Raw genomic sequence first — 17,055 nt, 5'->3', positions numbered from 1 at the left:
GGAACAGATGATGCAGCACTTCAGGGAAGGGGAGAGGTAATTAGCCCCAGAGGAACAACAGAACACTGGGAGAGTTTTCAAGAGGAAGTGCCAGACCCACTCTCCTGCAGCATCATGACAAGAGAGTACAGGATGATTGGCTCTGTCCTCTAGCACCCTCAAGTGGCCAAATAATTACATTACAGGATGCAAGTGAAGACACTGCAGCTCATTCTGATGGTGAGTATTAACTATACATTTTAAATTTTGTGATATTCCCATCATATATTTTCAAAAAGTGTATGTCAAACCCCCACATGGCATGACACAAGGAGGCAATTTAAGACTGTTAAGTCTGAGCCATTGAGATGAATGACCTGAAGTTGCTCCATAAACACTCACTGAACGGCTTATTGATTATGATTAATAACTCATACTGTTGGAGGTTTGGCTGCTGCGCTCTTCACAAGAGAGCTTTATGTCAGAGAAAGTGATGATGAATGAATGAAAGAATGGATGAATGAACAGTTCACACAACATCACAGCTTCATACATGCCAGATCTAAAATAGCTGAATATAAACTTTTAACTACAGGTCAAAAAAGTCTGAATATAACGGAAACATAATCCATCAACTTTAACGATCAAATCTTCAGACTTTCACTGTCGACAAATAAATCAAAATTACTGGGGAAAAATATATAAAAACAGAAAAATCCGGTTCGAAATAATTACTGCTCATTAAATAATCCATCTTACCTTCCTCAAGACAAAGTTGGCAAACTTGAAAAATTACACCACTCCAATTTGTGATCATCTGCACACCATTTCACAGATAAACAACTCTCTTAAAAAATAATAATTGCATGTACAGTATAAAAAAAACACGATGGGACGAACTTTAACCTTTTCCTGCTCTGTGTATGAATAGTATATAGCGTATATATTTTTTCAAGGCTAAACTTGTTTCATATGCATATATGATATTTGTGTTGTGCTCTTTTTCCATCTTAACAAATTAATTTTTAGTAGACATTGAAACTTCACCAGATCAGGCAAGTCTGAAAGATTCCCAGTAAAACTATTGGCGACCGAGCAGCTCCACTCACAACATGTGGGGTTATTGTCCTGACGGGCGCCTCAGTGGTGCTAATGAGACTGAATGTGGAAGTGCTGCTCTTTGACTTTGACTACTTGCCCCCAAATTTGTTGTTCTGGTCCCACGATAATGAACTCACGATCCTGCTGTTCTAATGTTCAGGCCAACAAATCAAAATAGTTTGAGTAGATAAATGGTTGGAATGTCCAGCTTCAGCCACTCAAAGTGAGTTTCCTTGCGTTGAAATTACACGAAGGCCGTCGCCCTGTCTGCAGAAGCGGCAGGATAAAGAGGCACTTGACCACATGTGTGATTTGTTCACGACCGCTTCGAGCCACTGCTGCTTCATATTGGTTACAAATCACACAATAGGAAGAAGAGGAGGAAATGAAACGTATTCTGCTTCTTCGGTTCTTAGAGAAGCGTCTCCTGAGAAGCAGGATGAATGGTCGGTATGTAATCTCAACTGTCCCTCGAGTGTAGGATATTACATAAGCTGTCTGAAAAACTGGCTCTGAATCGTCGTCTGAGCGCCAACGTCAACAGTCGACGTGGCCACGCTCCCAAAAATTCACTGCAGCAACTTAGATTTCCACGCTGGTCATTGATGATTCGAGCCCTGAAAAGATGCTGAGCAGAGGAAAATGACAAATCATCTCGCCGTGGGGGGGGGGGCGGCGCTCACGTCATGCATCACATCATGGACGCCGGTGGGCGGAGGTGTGTGGCAAGCCTGTAATAAACTGACACATTGGCTCAGTGGACATGGCAGGAAGCAAATGCGGGGCTGCCAAGCCAAATAAAGTCAGACCCCCTATCAGTTATTTGGATGTCATTGATACAGTCTGCAGACGGAGCCCATTTGGCAAGCAGCGGCCCCTTTGGACGGGAAACTGCATGGAGCCGGTGTGTGTGTGTGCTCGGCAGGTTTTTTCGAGGGAGCTGAGGCGTGCACACAGTACGACTTATTCAAATAGCTCACAGAGGAGAGATGAAGCGAGGAATGAGTTGGTCTTTATGGGGAGGAACAGCAGGAAAATGCCCGTTATATAACAATAACATCATATGATGACAAGGCCTGCACAGTCTCTGGGTGACTGGTCGAGAGAGATGCTTGTTGGTTCTCTATTTACGGGGGGGGGGCGCCATCAAGTTATTTTCATACGTATTGTATTTACTGGAGGAAATATGGTGAGGGCGATCACATGTCAGGCTTTTCTTGATGCCTCCGATGAATGAGATGATTCCCTCTATATTTCTCCTAGTATGTCTGGCAACAGGCAGTGCACAGTCAAAACTTCCACAGCACTAATTCTGTCAACATTCAATGCAAGGATGGGACAAATAAATAAAGGTCAGGTCATTTCGAAGGAACACGTTTATCCATCTGCCGATGTGCCCTTGAGCAAGGCACCTATAGCTCCCCATCTGCTCCCCAGGTGTCGCAGCTGAATTTGCCCACCGTTCAAGGTGTTTGTGTGCGGCGAAGAGCCTCATAAATGACAGTCTCGTGTGGTCAGAGGGTTTTGAGCGAAGGTCGGGGGCCATTAAACATGAATGAGGGACCAGTGTCGTCAGGTGGCGAGGGGCCCGGTGCCCAAGGTGTGGGCCGCTCAGGTGTCACCGGCTGGCCGTGTGTGAAGAGAGAGAGAGGGAGAGAGATGGAGAGAGAGAGGGAGCAGAGAACAGGAGATCAACAGCTGAGGAGGTATCAGGTCACCTGGTGGAAAAGACGCTGTTCAGCTCCGGACCTGGACACGTCCGCAGGTAAGATCGCTGTCCTGGCTGGCTTTAATGGGGAATTAGTGAAATGGGGAAAATATAGTACAAAGTTTACACTTGTTAGTGTTGATAGAATTCAAAATGGACATACTGTAGCTAAAGATGAGTAAGAGTGGTGGAAATTAACTAAGTAAATAAACTTTTTTTTTAAACTGTTGAAGTACAGCTTTTAGAAATGTGTATTTGAAATTTTATAAAATGTTCCTGTTATTGTTATTTAATTTCCGAGAGAAATGTATTTTTTTTTTTAACTTTTTCCCACTGTGTTTGTGACACCCGCAGTAACTTTTAATGAAGAGGAAAACGTGAAATCCAATACAAAACAACTTATAATATAATGTAGGTAAAACTAGCTGCTCAGACATTAAAATTTCTGCAATAATAATAATAATAATCCAGGAATTTAATTATTATATAGGTATCTATTGCGCAGGAGAAATATGCCACTCTAAGTACTCGTGCATTTGATATTCAAAGTACAATTTTCTTTTAACACGTATTAATAGTGTTGTTGATACTTGCAGAGTTTATCTCTGTGACAGATGGTGAAGAATGAGGCTGAGTTACGCCTAAGTGTAAGAATCATTAAGAGAGAACAGGGAATAGTATCACGGCACAGGGCTTCAAGATCTCAAGCCAAACACATGCAACCATTTTATATATATATATATATATATACAAATGATATCAATTAGGTTTTACGGCTTTGCTTCTTTTCTGCTTTCTTGAATGTTCTGCTAAAGAGAAACGAATGTTTGCTGTCTTTCAACGCGTTGACGCAATGTACGATAACTGCAGTGAGCCTGGGGCGATTGCAATAAACCCTTAAGAGAACGAGATGGACTGACGATGAAGAAGCACAGGTCATAGTCTTTTTCTTCTAAATACCGTCTGAGGCTGAGGTGCACTCATGCGTAGGTGGGCCACTTAATCGGAGGAGACGGCTGGCTGCCTGCTGCCTCCTGACACCAAGGAGCACCAGCCCGGGCAGAGGACACGGCCGCGGATGCAGCGATTAGGTTACAGGCGCTGTAATTCACTGAAAACAATGGAGGCTTGTTAACGCACTGTGGAAAAACCAAAGATCGGTGTCAGCTTAATTTAGCTCCCCCCCTTCTTACCTTTTTTGGCTGTGTCAATTAAACCCCACAACCGCTGAGTCTTATTCATTGACATGCAGAGCCACAGGGGCTTGACCATTATCCTCTCCTATCAGCCTAAAGACCTCCGGCCGATGGAAAAGCACCTGCGATAACGTAATAGAGTGGATATGCAGAAAAAGCTCCTTCTTCTCTTTTTTCTTAATTAGGAAGTCTGAAAGGCACTTTATGGTGATTTTGACCCGCATGTCGCTGCTTCTGTCCGATGCTAATGAGTCAGTTCAGAATGGAGTCATATCAGAGGGAGTCAATGAGAAGAATCAGGAGGAACAGCAAGACTCTTCTGCAGGATCTTCTATACAAGGGAGGAGGAGGAGACAGAGACACGCCTGTAAGTGTCTAATTAGCATGTTTCGTCGTCTGATTGCTTGAAGAAATACTGTCCTGTGATGTCATCATTGCTGTGAATATTATAAGATGCACATCTCATTTCTTCTTCTTCTTCTTCTTCTTCTTTTGTGGACAGATCCCAGCTCAGCCCTGTAGAAATGCTAAGATGATCCACTCCGTCGCCAGTCTGATCCGGGGAAAGAGCAAACTCCTCCTCCTGGAGAGTCCGGATACTGTGGAGATCTACAAAGTGAGTAGTGAACATTTTGAACTGCAGCGAGAGACGCTTTCCATTTGCTGCTTCTGTTTGTTTTTTCCCCCCAAAAGGTTGAGAGCTCTAATTTAATCTAATGTATTCCTGCAATATTAATAATATGGAGCAGATTTTTATCATCTAAATGCAGCACCCAAAATACATAAACCAAACTCTTTATTGTAATCTAATAATGTACTGGATAGAGTTTTTTCCCCCTCATATTTTGCCATTGATTAAATATTCATGACAGAAAAAAAAACTTCTCCACATTCAATGTTGTTTTTATTAAATGCAAATGAGAAACAGAACAAATGCATATTTTATGAGTTTAATTCTTTTCTGACAAAATGCACAAAATGCATACATTTTATACCCAAACACGTGCTATAGCGTTTGGAACAACAAAACAAGAGGGTCGCAGGTAATATGTAGAACTAAAAAGTAAAGTAGTATTGAAATAACTTTATAAACTAAATAAGAATGATTCACATACTGTAACCTTCGAGTACAGAGACTCAAGATACTTTTTTGAACATTCAGAACAACCTTTGTCCTTTGTTGCGTCTCACGGTTGGGGGACTGTTCATTCCTCAGCTTGTGATTCTCGATTCTACAACTGTCGGAGACAATAGGAAGAACATGTGAACAACGTATTAATCCTTGCGCTTTGAGGAGACACTGTCCCCACTCCCATGTGTCTAGGAATTATAACAATATTCGCAAAATATACATGTTTTTCTCACCTTATCAAATTTATCAATAAAATAGAGAATGTGTTGAAAGCGGTAACCTTCGCTACAAATCACCTATAACTTGTATGAACAAGTTGCTTTGTAACTCTCTTTATAACAGGAATCCAATGTTCAGTACAGAGCATTCAGAAACCATTCATTGCATTTCACCAAATCAAAGTATGATTTTTCAGATGTTTAATCTCTAAGATCCCAAACCAAACGTTCGGGGCCATTTTAAGATTAATCCCTGTGGTTGTCGCGCAGCTGAATGAGCCGACAGCTCGTTCTACGAGAGCGGCTAAAGACGACGTCTACCTGCCAGCCATCGCAACGAAGGCTTCGAGTCTGAGCTCGATGCGAGGGGCTCTGAGCCAGTCCTGCCCTTACCTGTACGACAAGCGGCGGGGCTCGTTCTCCTCAGTTGCCTCCGGAGGTCACCCAAAAAAACAGGTGATTCGAAACATGTGAAGTTTCAATTACACGTGAAGTGAAACGTGCTTTGTTTTTTTTAACTCACACCTTTCTTGCTCTTTTCTACCCGCTGCTCTGTTCTTACCAGAGCAACCTAAAGGCGCAAAGAGAGGCAAAGAAATCCAACGTCACCGTAACAATGACCTACCTCGGACAAGGTCAACAGGGGTCAGGGCTGGATGAACTGAAGGTGCTTCAACAAGTCAACGGAGGGGAGAACATCTGCGTCTTCAGGGGCCCGCTGACCCCAGGAGGTAGGTGCTGTGAAATGCGACGCTGCTTTTCTAGCAATGGACGAGAATTACGTCTCCTGTGCATTAGAATTCTTATATTTCTGTCTTTTAATGTCTTTGTCAATGGCTTCATTTAAAAATGAATCATAGGGAATTTTTTTCGCCACCACATTAAAGAGGGCCGGAATAAAAGATGAGAGGACGTAGAGGTGTTAGAAGCATCTCCCCCATTGTCACACATTTAATTAGTCATCCTCCCTCAAAGCAACATCGTAAAAAAGGATGATGAGGATCGTGGTCTGAGGCAGAGTTTGAGCCAAAGATACAAAGCTGATGTGTGACCTGATAGACTACCATCACACAAAAAAAAAAAATCAGCGAACTCGACAAGTTATTTCATCTTTGCAGCAGCTGCCTGTTACGTCGTCACTCCAGGGACGGATCCATCACTCTGTCAGATAGTGAAGAGGTCGTGGCTTTCAGATATAATTTCTTTTTTACTTTGAGTAAAATTAATACAACAAAGGTGGAGACTATGCACATTCAAAACAGCCTTGATGACTTTTTTACACACCTAAATCATAACAGTAGTATTTTCTTTTGTGGTTTGACCTTCGTTGCACCGTTTAAATTGCCCAGTGTGGTCTGAGGACTGGTGCTGAGGTTATACCATGTTGAAACCTGTTTTTCTTTTTTCTTAGAATCAACAATATTTTGACTCTGTACCTGGAAAATGAAAGCAGCCATAGGTCGGTTCACCCAAACGACAGAGAGAGAAAAAGCATATACTTGCTCACTTAACTCCTAATGACGCTGAGTCACTCAGATAGTTTTGGGTTTTATTCTCAGACCTCAAATGTGTTTTCATTGGAACTACTTTCCCGGTTTCTCCGCAAGAGCTGACTTTGTGTTTTGTCACTGTGGGCTATGTAGAAAATACATTCGACTGGTTCTTCATCGGACCTGAAAAAGCCTTAATTTAGGTCTGGATTGGGTTTCCCTTTACTGTATGTCAGCGGTTCCCCACCTGGAGTTCAGGACCCCTATAGAAATAAAAAAAACAACAAGAGTTTATGGTAACAAGGTAATTAACAAGTCAGGAAAGAAGAAAAACTATATATTTTTGTCTATTTAACTTCTTCATACTACTCCCAGCATGAATATATACAAAACAACACCAAACACAAATAAATCTAAAAACAAAAAATATATATTTTAACAATTCAAATGAGAGAATGTGTAATAAGCCGATTAAGGTGAATCTACTCCAATATATATTATTGTTTGGCACTTACAACCAAAGGTAGAGGTTACGTAAAAAAACAGTGTTAATTTAATAACTCTGCTGCAGAAACTGCAAGAGACTGAGCGAAATGTAACAGCCTGAACGTACAGTTTCAATAAGTCCTCAATGCTGCGATGTTATGGAACGTGACCTGTTGTCTTAACTTTGAAAACAATCTGAACTGGGGCGAAACAATTTGAAAAGCAATTTTTTTTTATTTTCACTCCAACAGGCGACTTGTGACGAGAGGTCGCGAGTGGGTGTTGCTTGACCGCGAATGGTCACAAACCCAAAAACATTGGGAACCACTGCTGTGTGCAATTCCTGGACGTTTAGCGTCTCAAGAGTCTCATAAACACAAGAGAAACTATTCCTGTACCTGCAGCCAGATAACCATTGTACAGGGTCATTCATCCTTCTACAATATTGTCCCCTTTGTGTCTTCCAGAGCAGTTCCAGTTTGTCTCTCGGCGACACAGAGGCTTCCCCTTCAGCGCCACATTGTACGTCAATGGCATCATGGCGGCGAGGATCAGCTCCTGCTGCGAGTACCGCTACGCTCCCGGCTTCCAGCAGGGCAGGAAGAGCTGCTTCAGGCTGACGTGGCTGGCGGGCGGGACACCCTGTTACAGGTTCGATTTCCTCCTCTGAGGCACAGACGGCGCAACATTGGCAGAAAATTTGGAAATTAGTGCCAGTCATAACAAGATCGGCTAAAGCCATTGCTCTGCAGATATAATGTGTTGGGGGGGGGTTGGATGCATATTGCATGACATGGGGGAATGATGGTTGTGGTGGTGCAGGGGAGGAAATACGAGCCATGATGAAAAAGCATTTTTCATCTCTTTCAGATGCACAAGTCTCCGAAACAAATACAGCTCCTGCCAGCAGCTGAACAACGGCACAAAGAAGAACTTAATTCTCCCTCTCGAGCCGAGCCCTGGCAACGGTACAAAGCCTGGAAATTAGTGTCTCAATTTTCCTTCCTTAAGCTTATTCATCATTTATTTTTTTGACTTCAGGCCCAGTCCATGAGTCGAGTGGACTAGTTAATGACACAATGTCCCACAAAACCTTTCTTTCGTTCTGTGTCTTATGTGTCCCAATGCAGGAACCATTGAGTCATGTCCATCATCCCCGCTGTTTGTCCCGGCCAAACCAGAGACGAAACGGGTGAGGAGGATGAGAAAACACGTGAGGGAAGGAGGAGGTGGAGGGTCTACGGACGGCGAGGACCTGCTGGCCGTAGCCGGGTTCAAAGAGACCTCCAAAAAGAAACGGAAGAAAAGTCAAACTAATCGGAAAGAGGGCAAAGGCAGGACGGATGGAAATAACAGAGGGGAGGAGGAGGAGGGGCAAAAACGCAGGGAGGTGGAGGTCTCGCCGAGGTCAACGGTGACAGAAAAATCGTCTGAGAGAGAAGAGCAGAAACAGCAGAAAACGACCATCAGTGTCACATCCCTGCGGAAAGAGCAGCCGAGACTGAAGAAGACGAGCACAGATCTCGGTGAGCAGAAAGAGAGGGTGAAAAAAAGAGGGGGGGAATAAAATGCACCACACTTTCAGGTGGAGATGTGCATGATCTTCAATCCATTCGCATGTGGTATCTCGATTTAATATTCTTTGCGGTTAAAAACAAAACAAAAAAGATTTTTTTTTCTTTTTAAAGATTCATTGCAGGTTGAGGAAGCACTGACTAAGCAAAAGGCAGCGAGACCGAGGGAACGGGGATCAAATGGGAAAAGCAGAGACGGGGAAAGACTGAGGGACTTCTACGAAGAATGTGTGGAAATGAGTGGCGCGCTGGAGCACGGCCCAAACAAACACAACTGGTTCAAGGCAAACAGTGAGTGGAGAAACCGCAGCACAGTAGGAAATGGACTGGATCCCCCCAGGGTGCCGTAACAGATTTACAAAACAGTCTTTAGCAAGAAAAAAAAGGTTGAGTTTGCAACAAAGCGATGCAAACAGAACAGTGTCTGTTTGAAGGAAGACGGATGATGTGCAGGAGAGGTTATGCAGACATTGTTCACAGAAACAGACACACACTCTTGCATAAATAAATCTCAAAATGAATTTTGCATTTTTACGTTCTCACATCAACCGCGGGTACCGATATCGCTGTGTGCACTTGGCTGTAGAAGAGACAGATTTATTGTGTCTGCGATTTTGTATCCAAAGTCCTGGAGAGGTGCCGGCTCCAGAGGAGGCTCTCATCGTGCCCCAAAGCGCCGGGCTCGGATGTGGAGCTCAGTCCAGAGAGTGACACCATCCTGCAGCCGGATGAGGAGCCAGAGGAGGAAGGAGAAGGGAACCCGGGCGGCCCGAGCCCCGATAAAGAAGAGCCTGATACAGAACAAGAACTGCAGGCTCAGGTCTGTGTGAGACGAGAATCACTGCTGTGGTCACGCGCTTGCATGATTATTGTTATATTATGTAGTTTTCCACAATGATGCAGCAACTTGCTGCTTCACAGAACAAACAAATAAGTAAAAACCTGAGAGCGATTCACTGTGAGCAGTGACTTTGAGTCTTTCCTCTTTGGTACCAAAAACGATTATTTTAGTTTTATCTTTATTTAGTTGTAGGAAATTTTGGCACATCCAATCATAAATTCGGTCAATGCATTCAATAAGTAATTCTTAAGGGCCATAGTTATCAGTTGTTCAGGCTAAATGGATCTGTGTACAGTCAGCATAATTGTGATAGGAGATATTTTTTATTGTTTTGCATTATTTGAGCTAGTGGCAGCATGTATAGGTTGAACAGAAGAGGCCCAAGGATCGACCCTTGGGGAACTCCACACTCCAATAAAAATGGATACGAGTTGGCTAAAAAACTAGATATAAAACTCAGAAACAAAAGAAAAAGGAAATGGGCCTGGTGTCGTCAGTGTGGAACATCTGTTCAACTAATTAAAAATGGAGCAATTCAGGACAAATTCATTTCAACCTAAAGGATTATTTCAACATTTGGAAGGTTAATAGACAAACGGTTGCAACAAATGGTCACTGAGTTTTATCTGGGACATGCAGGCGTTTGGCTTTGTCGGACCCATCATGAGGAATAAAGGCAGGAAAATTCCTCACGGTCTCGCAAAGTGGCACAGTGGACGTGGGCCGCCAGCCACACCGTATGTCTCTCTGGTTTCTCACCCCCCCGCATCTCTGTGTTTTAGAAAACCCTCCAGCGCCTGTCGCGCTCACATCTCATGCCCGGGCCAACAACACATTTCGGGCCCTGTGCTGCTCTCGCACACAAACAGAAAGCGCTTAACGGTCGCACCGCTACATTCCCAGGGCCGTGGTTATTTCTTGAAGAGAGAAAAACGTATCTACATGTGCAACAAATTACATTTATGGGTTGTTGTTTTTTTTAACAAATGCTCGGAGTCCGGCGATTAAGGCGAACGAGAAGTTGGACGAGATGAATGTTATCTGTTTGTATTACTTTTTTTTTAAGTCTAGTTTCCCCATGTGGGAGACCATCTCCCCCCAGGATTATAGAATAGGGGGGGGAAGCTTTTAAAATGAAATAGATAAGTATATTGGTGTTATTGTGGTCGAACTCCTACAACATGTTTTCATCGTTCTTCGACACTTGGCCCTATCGTATCTTTCCAAATGCCCAGTGGACTCACTCTAAAATGGTTTCCAATCATTTATCATCATTGAAAAGTTGACCATTGGGAGATATTTCAAAAGTTTTCGAAGAGAACGTTTCTACAGGCCAAATGCAAAAAAATAACAGCACGGCTCAAACAACATACTACCACTGAGCTTTCCTTGTTTCTCATTCGCAGCTCGACGCCATGATGACGGTGCTGAGCACGTCCGACGAGGTGGAGCAGCTGGTCCTGAGGAACACGGGCCTGACGGACGACCTGCTGCTGAGCCTGGCGGGGGCCCTGAAGTCCAGCCGGTCCGAGGTCACCCTGCTCAACCTCAACCTCAACCTCGTTGGCCCGTACAGTGCTCACGTCCTGCTGGACGTCCTGAGCGTCAAGACTCAGGTTAAAGGCTTACAGTAAGTCCCGGTCTCCAAAAAGTGACACTACTCTGTCATATGTCCATTAGATATACAGCTACAGCCAACAGCTGGATAAGTTAACCTAGTAACCGAGTAGCTGCCAGGCCACTAGCAGTGACTCTGCACATAACTCCAAATTGTAATTTTGTGCTGTGGTTTTCGTATGGATCAAACAAAACTAGATAAAATGTTTGTTTCCACTTTTTTTTATGCTGAGTTCAGTGAAGCAGCTGCCGGCTGTAGCATAATACATAACAGACAGACATGGTGGTATTGATCTTCTCATCTAAACTGTTTTTCCCCCAAAATGTCAAACTAGTTCTCTTACTGTGCACCGCAGAGCCAACATGTCCGCGGAGCGGTTGAAAAATACTGACAGAACAAGGATGAAATCTCAACAATACCCCTGGATGCACCAGTTCAAACACGTCCCAAGATCCTTAAGATCTGCATTTGAATAAAGACACCACATATGTCTGACTCAGTGACAGGGAAATAATATCTGTAAGACATACAGGAAGAATTTTCCCATCAGATGAGATGTTTGTTCTATCTTATAATTGCCGTCACGCGAGGGACGACTTCAAGTGAGCAGTTCCTTGAGGAAACCGACACTCATCTCTAAGGTGACCACTTTTTTTTTTTTAATTCTCTTTCTACAGCTTGTTTGGAAACAAACTGCGTGACCACGGAGTGCTGATCCTGCTGAATGGAATAGCTGAGCTGCAGGAGCAAACAGCGAGAGCTGCTGCCGCCGACCAACAGGCCATGCTTCTTCCATCTGAGCAAAGCGTGCCCCTGCAGCTCCCCACCGGGTGGAGCTCTCTCAGGAGTTTCGCACTCTTGGAACTGGATATTGGGGGAAACGGCTTGAGCAGCGAAGGGGTGAAGGTGTTGGCGTCGTTTATGCGGCACCGCTCGTATCTCCGCTACCTCGGGCTGGCGCAGACCAGCGCGGCCGACCTGGCCGCATGGAAGGAGCTGTTCGACAGCCTGAAGGCAAACGCCTCGCTGACTCAGATCATCCTGGACGAGAACAACCTGGGGGACCCCGGGGTCAGGCTCCTGGCCGACATGCTGAGAGAGAACACGAGTCTGCTGCAGGTGGACCTGGACGGGAACGGCGTCAGCGACGTGGGAGGGAACGACATCATGGGGGCGCTGCTCTGCAGGGCGCAGCGGCCCCTGAGGCATCTGAGCCTCCAGGAGAACAACATCAGCGAGGGGCTAATGAGTAGGATACAGGAGGAGGTGAAACGCGGATGAATTCTGACCGCGGGAGTGGAAGAATTCCCTTTGAAGCCACGAGAGCGGTATGCTATACGTGATAAACAAAGCACTGACTTGAGAGGATTCTTTGTTGACATTTTGAGGTCGCAAAGGGAAGAACTGACTCATTTGACTCGTTTGACCCTCAAACACACACACAAGGATTTCTTCCTTCCTGCAGTATAACTGGGTGGCCCCGGCTAAGGCATGCTGCATCTCGATTTAGCCCAGGCAGGTAGTGGAGGAGGCCTGTGTGCTCCAGGGCTGCACTGTGGTCTGCTTGCATTTTTTCCAAAGAGATCTCGATGATCTGAACCGTTTTTCTTCTTTGTGGTGGGGTTACATCTTCACCTTGATGTCTTTCTTTTATACCTCTTCTTCCCACCAGCGTTACCCCTGACGACTGCACAGCTCTTACTTTTCTAAAAAACCGACACAAGGCTCGCCGATCCCTCGGTCCTTTCAACAAATCAGTTTCTGCCGCCTGACAAAAAAAGAAAGCAACCACAGTGATTCATTCCGCCCACGGTATTTACAGGTCGCGGATGACTAATCCGCAATTCTCCCTCCAACAACAACCCCCCGCCAGAACATTTCAGTAGCCACCATTACTGTAGATCCCCACTTCTACAAATCAAAGGAGAGTTACGGACAGCTAAGCCATGCCACGTCAACTATACCTTCATTTTGTTGTTCTCTTCTCAGACAGTAATTCTATTCAGAATCCCAGCATGACGGGAGAGGGGGAAGCAAAACTAGGGCAGATTCATCTGAATTTCTGGGGCCGTCATCTCATTGTTCTATCAACGCCGACATTCTGAGAATAACTGCACCTGTGATCAAAGCTCGTCAAAGTGGTAATTATCTGGTCCTCGTGGGGCTGCCAGCAGTGACTCGCTGAAAACCAATCCCCTCCATATTTCATCTGTAAGTCTTTTTGCGAATTCCTTCTCTGCGGAACCCCGATAAAGACGCTCTGCCAAACCCGGGGAGGATGACAGATAAATGAGGTGCACCTGAAGATTACATCTGCAGAAGTCAATCCGCACTCACGTTGGGTATGTTTTGGCGTTGTGATATTGCACATTTAAAACTCTTGCACAGAAAGAAAAGACGTCTACAGTGCATGTTGTCGCATTTTGTAATGTCATTTATTTCTATCTAAAGTGCAGAGGAGATTCTGTTATCGGCACTTAAAAGACTCGCCTCTTTTTGACTGTTAATCTTCGGAGATCTCAACAGCCACGTTTGTGGCGCGTTGAGTCCGGCGCTAAGTGGAAACACCGCCATGCCTGGCTGAGCATGAGCCTGCAAACAAGAGCTGCACTGTGATTCGCCGACTCCTCCGATAAGGTCTCTGTTGCCTCTCTGTTACACGTAGAAGTCGGATCAGTGACCCCATTGTCCGTCTGCTAATGTTGTCTGCATTTGGCCTGAAACAAATCCCGCGGTGTTACAAACATCTTTCAACATGGTCTTCAAAAGGAAAAGAAAAGGTCTTAAATCATAGACGCTCTGTATGTTAGGAATTTAAAGGTTCAGTCGAGGAACAGTTTCCCCTGTAAGACCTTTGTAGTCGCACGTAGTGCTGCGGTATCCTCACCTGAACCCTTTTAAAGAGAGAAAAGTAGCATGTCTGCGTCTCATACTCAGACGACCGATGCTGTTCTGTGGGGAAAACAAGAGAGTGAACAGTCTCTGGAATTCAGTTACTTGACTTGGGGCAAAGACCAAACAAAATGAAGTGAACAATGATTACTTAATGATTGTGTTTGGTTATTCTGGCGTCCATTAAAAGTGGAAACAGACAATTTTTTGACACCATTAGCATTTACATTGGTTCCCTGTGAGCCTCGCTTTCACTAACGCAATTCTGTGACTGGGTACAAAATGTGGTGGGGGGGGGGGGGGGGGCTCCCTCCATTTACTCAATGGAGAGAACCACGTTTCTTTGTGATGCAAATAGCAACTAGGATCCGAAGAAAAGGAGGGATGGAATAAAAAAAGAAAGACCCTGACACGGATGCTGCAAACTAAGGGATATGTTCTCTGTAAGGGATCAGGACAGTGAGCCTACGGATTTCACGTTCTGTGGTTTGTGTGACCGGAGTGACCTGAAAGATATTTTTCCTGGAGCGTGTGTTTGTGTACAGCCGGCCAGGTGGTGCGTTTGTGTTTACGGAGGCCCGGGGAACAGCAAACTCTCTGTTGTGGCTATTCTGACCGCAGGCACACTCTGATTTGTTTCATCTAGTTCGTTTGAATCCAGTGTTGCTGATGCAAGGACATTTGTTTTTAATACGAAAAGTATTTCATGAGTCTTGAAACATCGCCTGGCTTCGTGGCAGGTTTAAGATGATGACATGCTAATCAGGTAAGTGTCCACAGAAAACTATGATACGTTCTTGATTAACAGCAGCAGCTTGAAGATCTCTGTCTTCCTCTCGACTGTTGCAGCGGACCGTAGGAAGGGAGCAGGAAGTTGACGTTGGCCGGCGCACACCGGAGCAGAGGATGAACGTGGACCGGCCTGGCTGCTGATGAGAGCGTTTCCTAGAAGTTCTCTAGATTTACGAGATGTAGTGCGGCGGTGAGATCTCTCCATAACAGATGTCCTGGAATATTGGTCGAGACCAGGAGGGCAATTTACAGACCAGATATGGTGTCATGGTGATCCATCGGAAGCAACAGTTACTTAAGAACAAATTGTTCTCTTTGCTGTAACATCCAGTGACAGACTTAGAAATTATTTTCTTATTGGATCTTGAAGACTGAACAAATTGTTACCATGTGGTTTGACCTTGAAAAGTGATGCCAATCCTCCATTGATACGCTTGAGCAGCCTCATTCCAAAATGTTTGATTGTTCAGTGCTTCCTCTTGGAATTTTGTCATATTGGTGGGACTGGTTCCTAACCTGGGACCCACACAATATGTCAAAAGACGAAAGTTAGGTAAGTAAAAAGTTATTAATGGGACAGGATAATCAAATCATATCACCATTTTTTGAGATTCTTTAAAAAGATATTTAAAGTAAGCAAACTACATTCTGAATTAAACCTACGATAAAGTAGTCAGACAGACGATTAGGACATTTTAAGTGCGTATAATAAAAGTCCCAAAAACTTCGAAAGTACTGATCACACTAAAAACAAAAAAATCATCTAGTTGCAGAATGGGCTTCTGTCCTGTCTTCAGATTATAAACCAATTGGTGTTCAGTACACTCTGTACCGCCAGATTCACTGCATTATGTCACAAAGCATTTTGATGATGGTGAAAGGAAAGTTTTGGAATCCGCTCCTCGAACAATGGCTCCTGCTGCTGTTTGACATTTGGCAGAAAGAGCAGCTTTTCAATATGGATTATTCATCAGCGGTTTGATCCTCCACTCAAATGTCACCACAACAATGCCTCCGACTTGGCAGCAGCGTCAGTCTTTCCCGCAGCTCCACGGGATAAGGAATTGGCAATAATTACCACATCTAATGTGGCCTTCAGAAAGATTTAGACTTTGTGTTGAAGCACTCCTGCTTTTCAAATTACTATTGGTACCATTTTATTGAGACTTAAGGAGAGAATTGAGAACCTACCTACCGCATCACTACACTGTTGCGCTCTGACTTGGAATAGTTGTAAAATGCAGGAAACGTATGGCAGCTGCAGCAGAACACGGCGTCTCAGGTGACTGATGGATGCAACAGACCCGAGGCCACAAAAATGAAATGTCAAATTAATTTAGCAAACGTACAACTCGACTCCAAAACATGGTGGTAATAAACATGCCGTTCATAAAATAATGCCCTGATATTTAATAACTCATGATTTATATAGAAAATACTTTGAAACGGTTCTTTGAGGTTCATCACTTTCTCTGGAAAAACTGCTACATCTTTCATTTGGATTCATGTTTTCACGGATCTAAGTGCAATATTCAGTCTCTTTTTAACTTTGTTTTGGTCTCCACCAAGGTCATTCCTGCCAAGTACCAAACTTGGCAGGAGTGACCGGCGTCTTTTTTCCTAAACTTCTTCACAAGGGTTAAGGTTGTAGGGTTAGCTGCCCACTGTGGTCCCAATCGAGGTGTGAGTGGTGGAACTGGTGGGGTAAAGTTCGGACAGGTCGCCAGTCTATCACAAGGCCACCACAAAAAAAAATAATCACACTCACATTCACATATACAACTGGATATAAACCCATGGTTCAAACCCAGAACCCTCTTGGTGTGAGGCAACAGTTCAAACCACTGCACCACCAGGCTGCGCCTAAAACTCTGGGCCCCCCCCCAAAACAATCCTTTATCTTAAAGATGCTTACAGCAGAGTCAGGTTGTCATCTTCTGCTCGGGCCATCACTGCGTCATCAGTGTATTATTGTGGCTTTTGGTGACTCCCAGTCTGATCTGATAATCCTATTTTGTTTGAAATACT

At 44.3% G+C, this 17,055-nt stretch overlaps 1 protein-coding gene across 4 annotated transcripts; it reads left to right on the top strand.

The window, feature by feature from the left end:
* Nucleotides 1-255: 255 nt before the first annotated feature.
* On the top strand, nucleotides 256-16,423 carry LOC118313328. 4 transcript variants are annotated; one of them, XR_007030185.1, is made up of 14 exons: nucleotides 256-2,845; nucleotides 4,170-4,351; nucleotides 4,487-4,600; nucleotides 5,605-5,790; nucleotides 5,900-6,065; nucleotides 7,778-7,961; nucleotides 8,181-8,278; nucleotides 8,441-8,836; nucleotides 8,999-9,175; nucleotides 9,511-9,704; nucleotides 11,132-11,355; nucleotides 12,021-13,980; nucleotides 14,882-15,001; nucleotides 15,085-16,423. XR_007030185.1 is itself a non-coding variant. In XM_035638673.2 (12 exons), exons 2-12 carry the CDS (start codon nucleotides 4,226-4,228, stop codon nucleotides 12,622-12,624), a joined length of 2,469 nt encoding a protein of 822 aa, XP_035494566.1. In that variant the 5' UTR covers nucleotides 256-2,845; nucleotides 4,170-4,225; the 3' UTR covers nucleotides 12,625-14,438. The 4 variants fall into 4 exon arrangements, 3 of the variants coding, with proteins under 3 accessions (XP_035494566.1, XP_035494567.1, XP_035494565.1); XM_035638673.2 differs by lacking the exons at nucleotides 14,882-15,001; nucleotides 15,085-16,423 and having other exon boundaries at nucleotides 12,021-14,438; XM_035638674.2 differs by lacking the exons at nucleotides 14,882-15,001; nucleotides 15,085-16,423 and having other exon boundaries at nucleotides 257-2,845; nucleotides 4,241-4,351; nucleotides 12,021-14,438.
* Nucleotides 16,424-17,055: the final 632 nt, after the last annotated feature.

The sequence above is a fragment of the Scophthalmus maximus genome, chromosome 19 (genome assembly GCF_022379125.1).
Source record: "Scophthalmus maximus strain ysfricsl-2021 chromosome 19, ASM2237912v1, whole genome shotgun sequence".
In the NCBI taxonomy this organism is placed as follows: Eukaryota; Metazoa; Chordata; class Actinopteri; order Pleuronectiformes; family Scophthalmidae; genus Scophthalmus; species Scophthalmus maximus.
The sequence above is the reverse complement of the archived record's forward strand: the minus strand, read 5'-3'. Positions and strand labels throughout refer to the sequence as shown.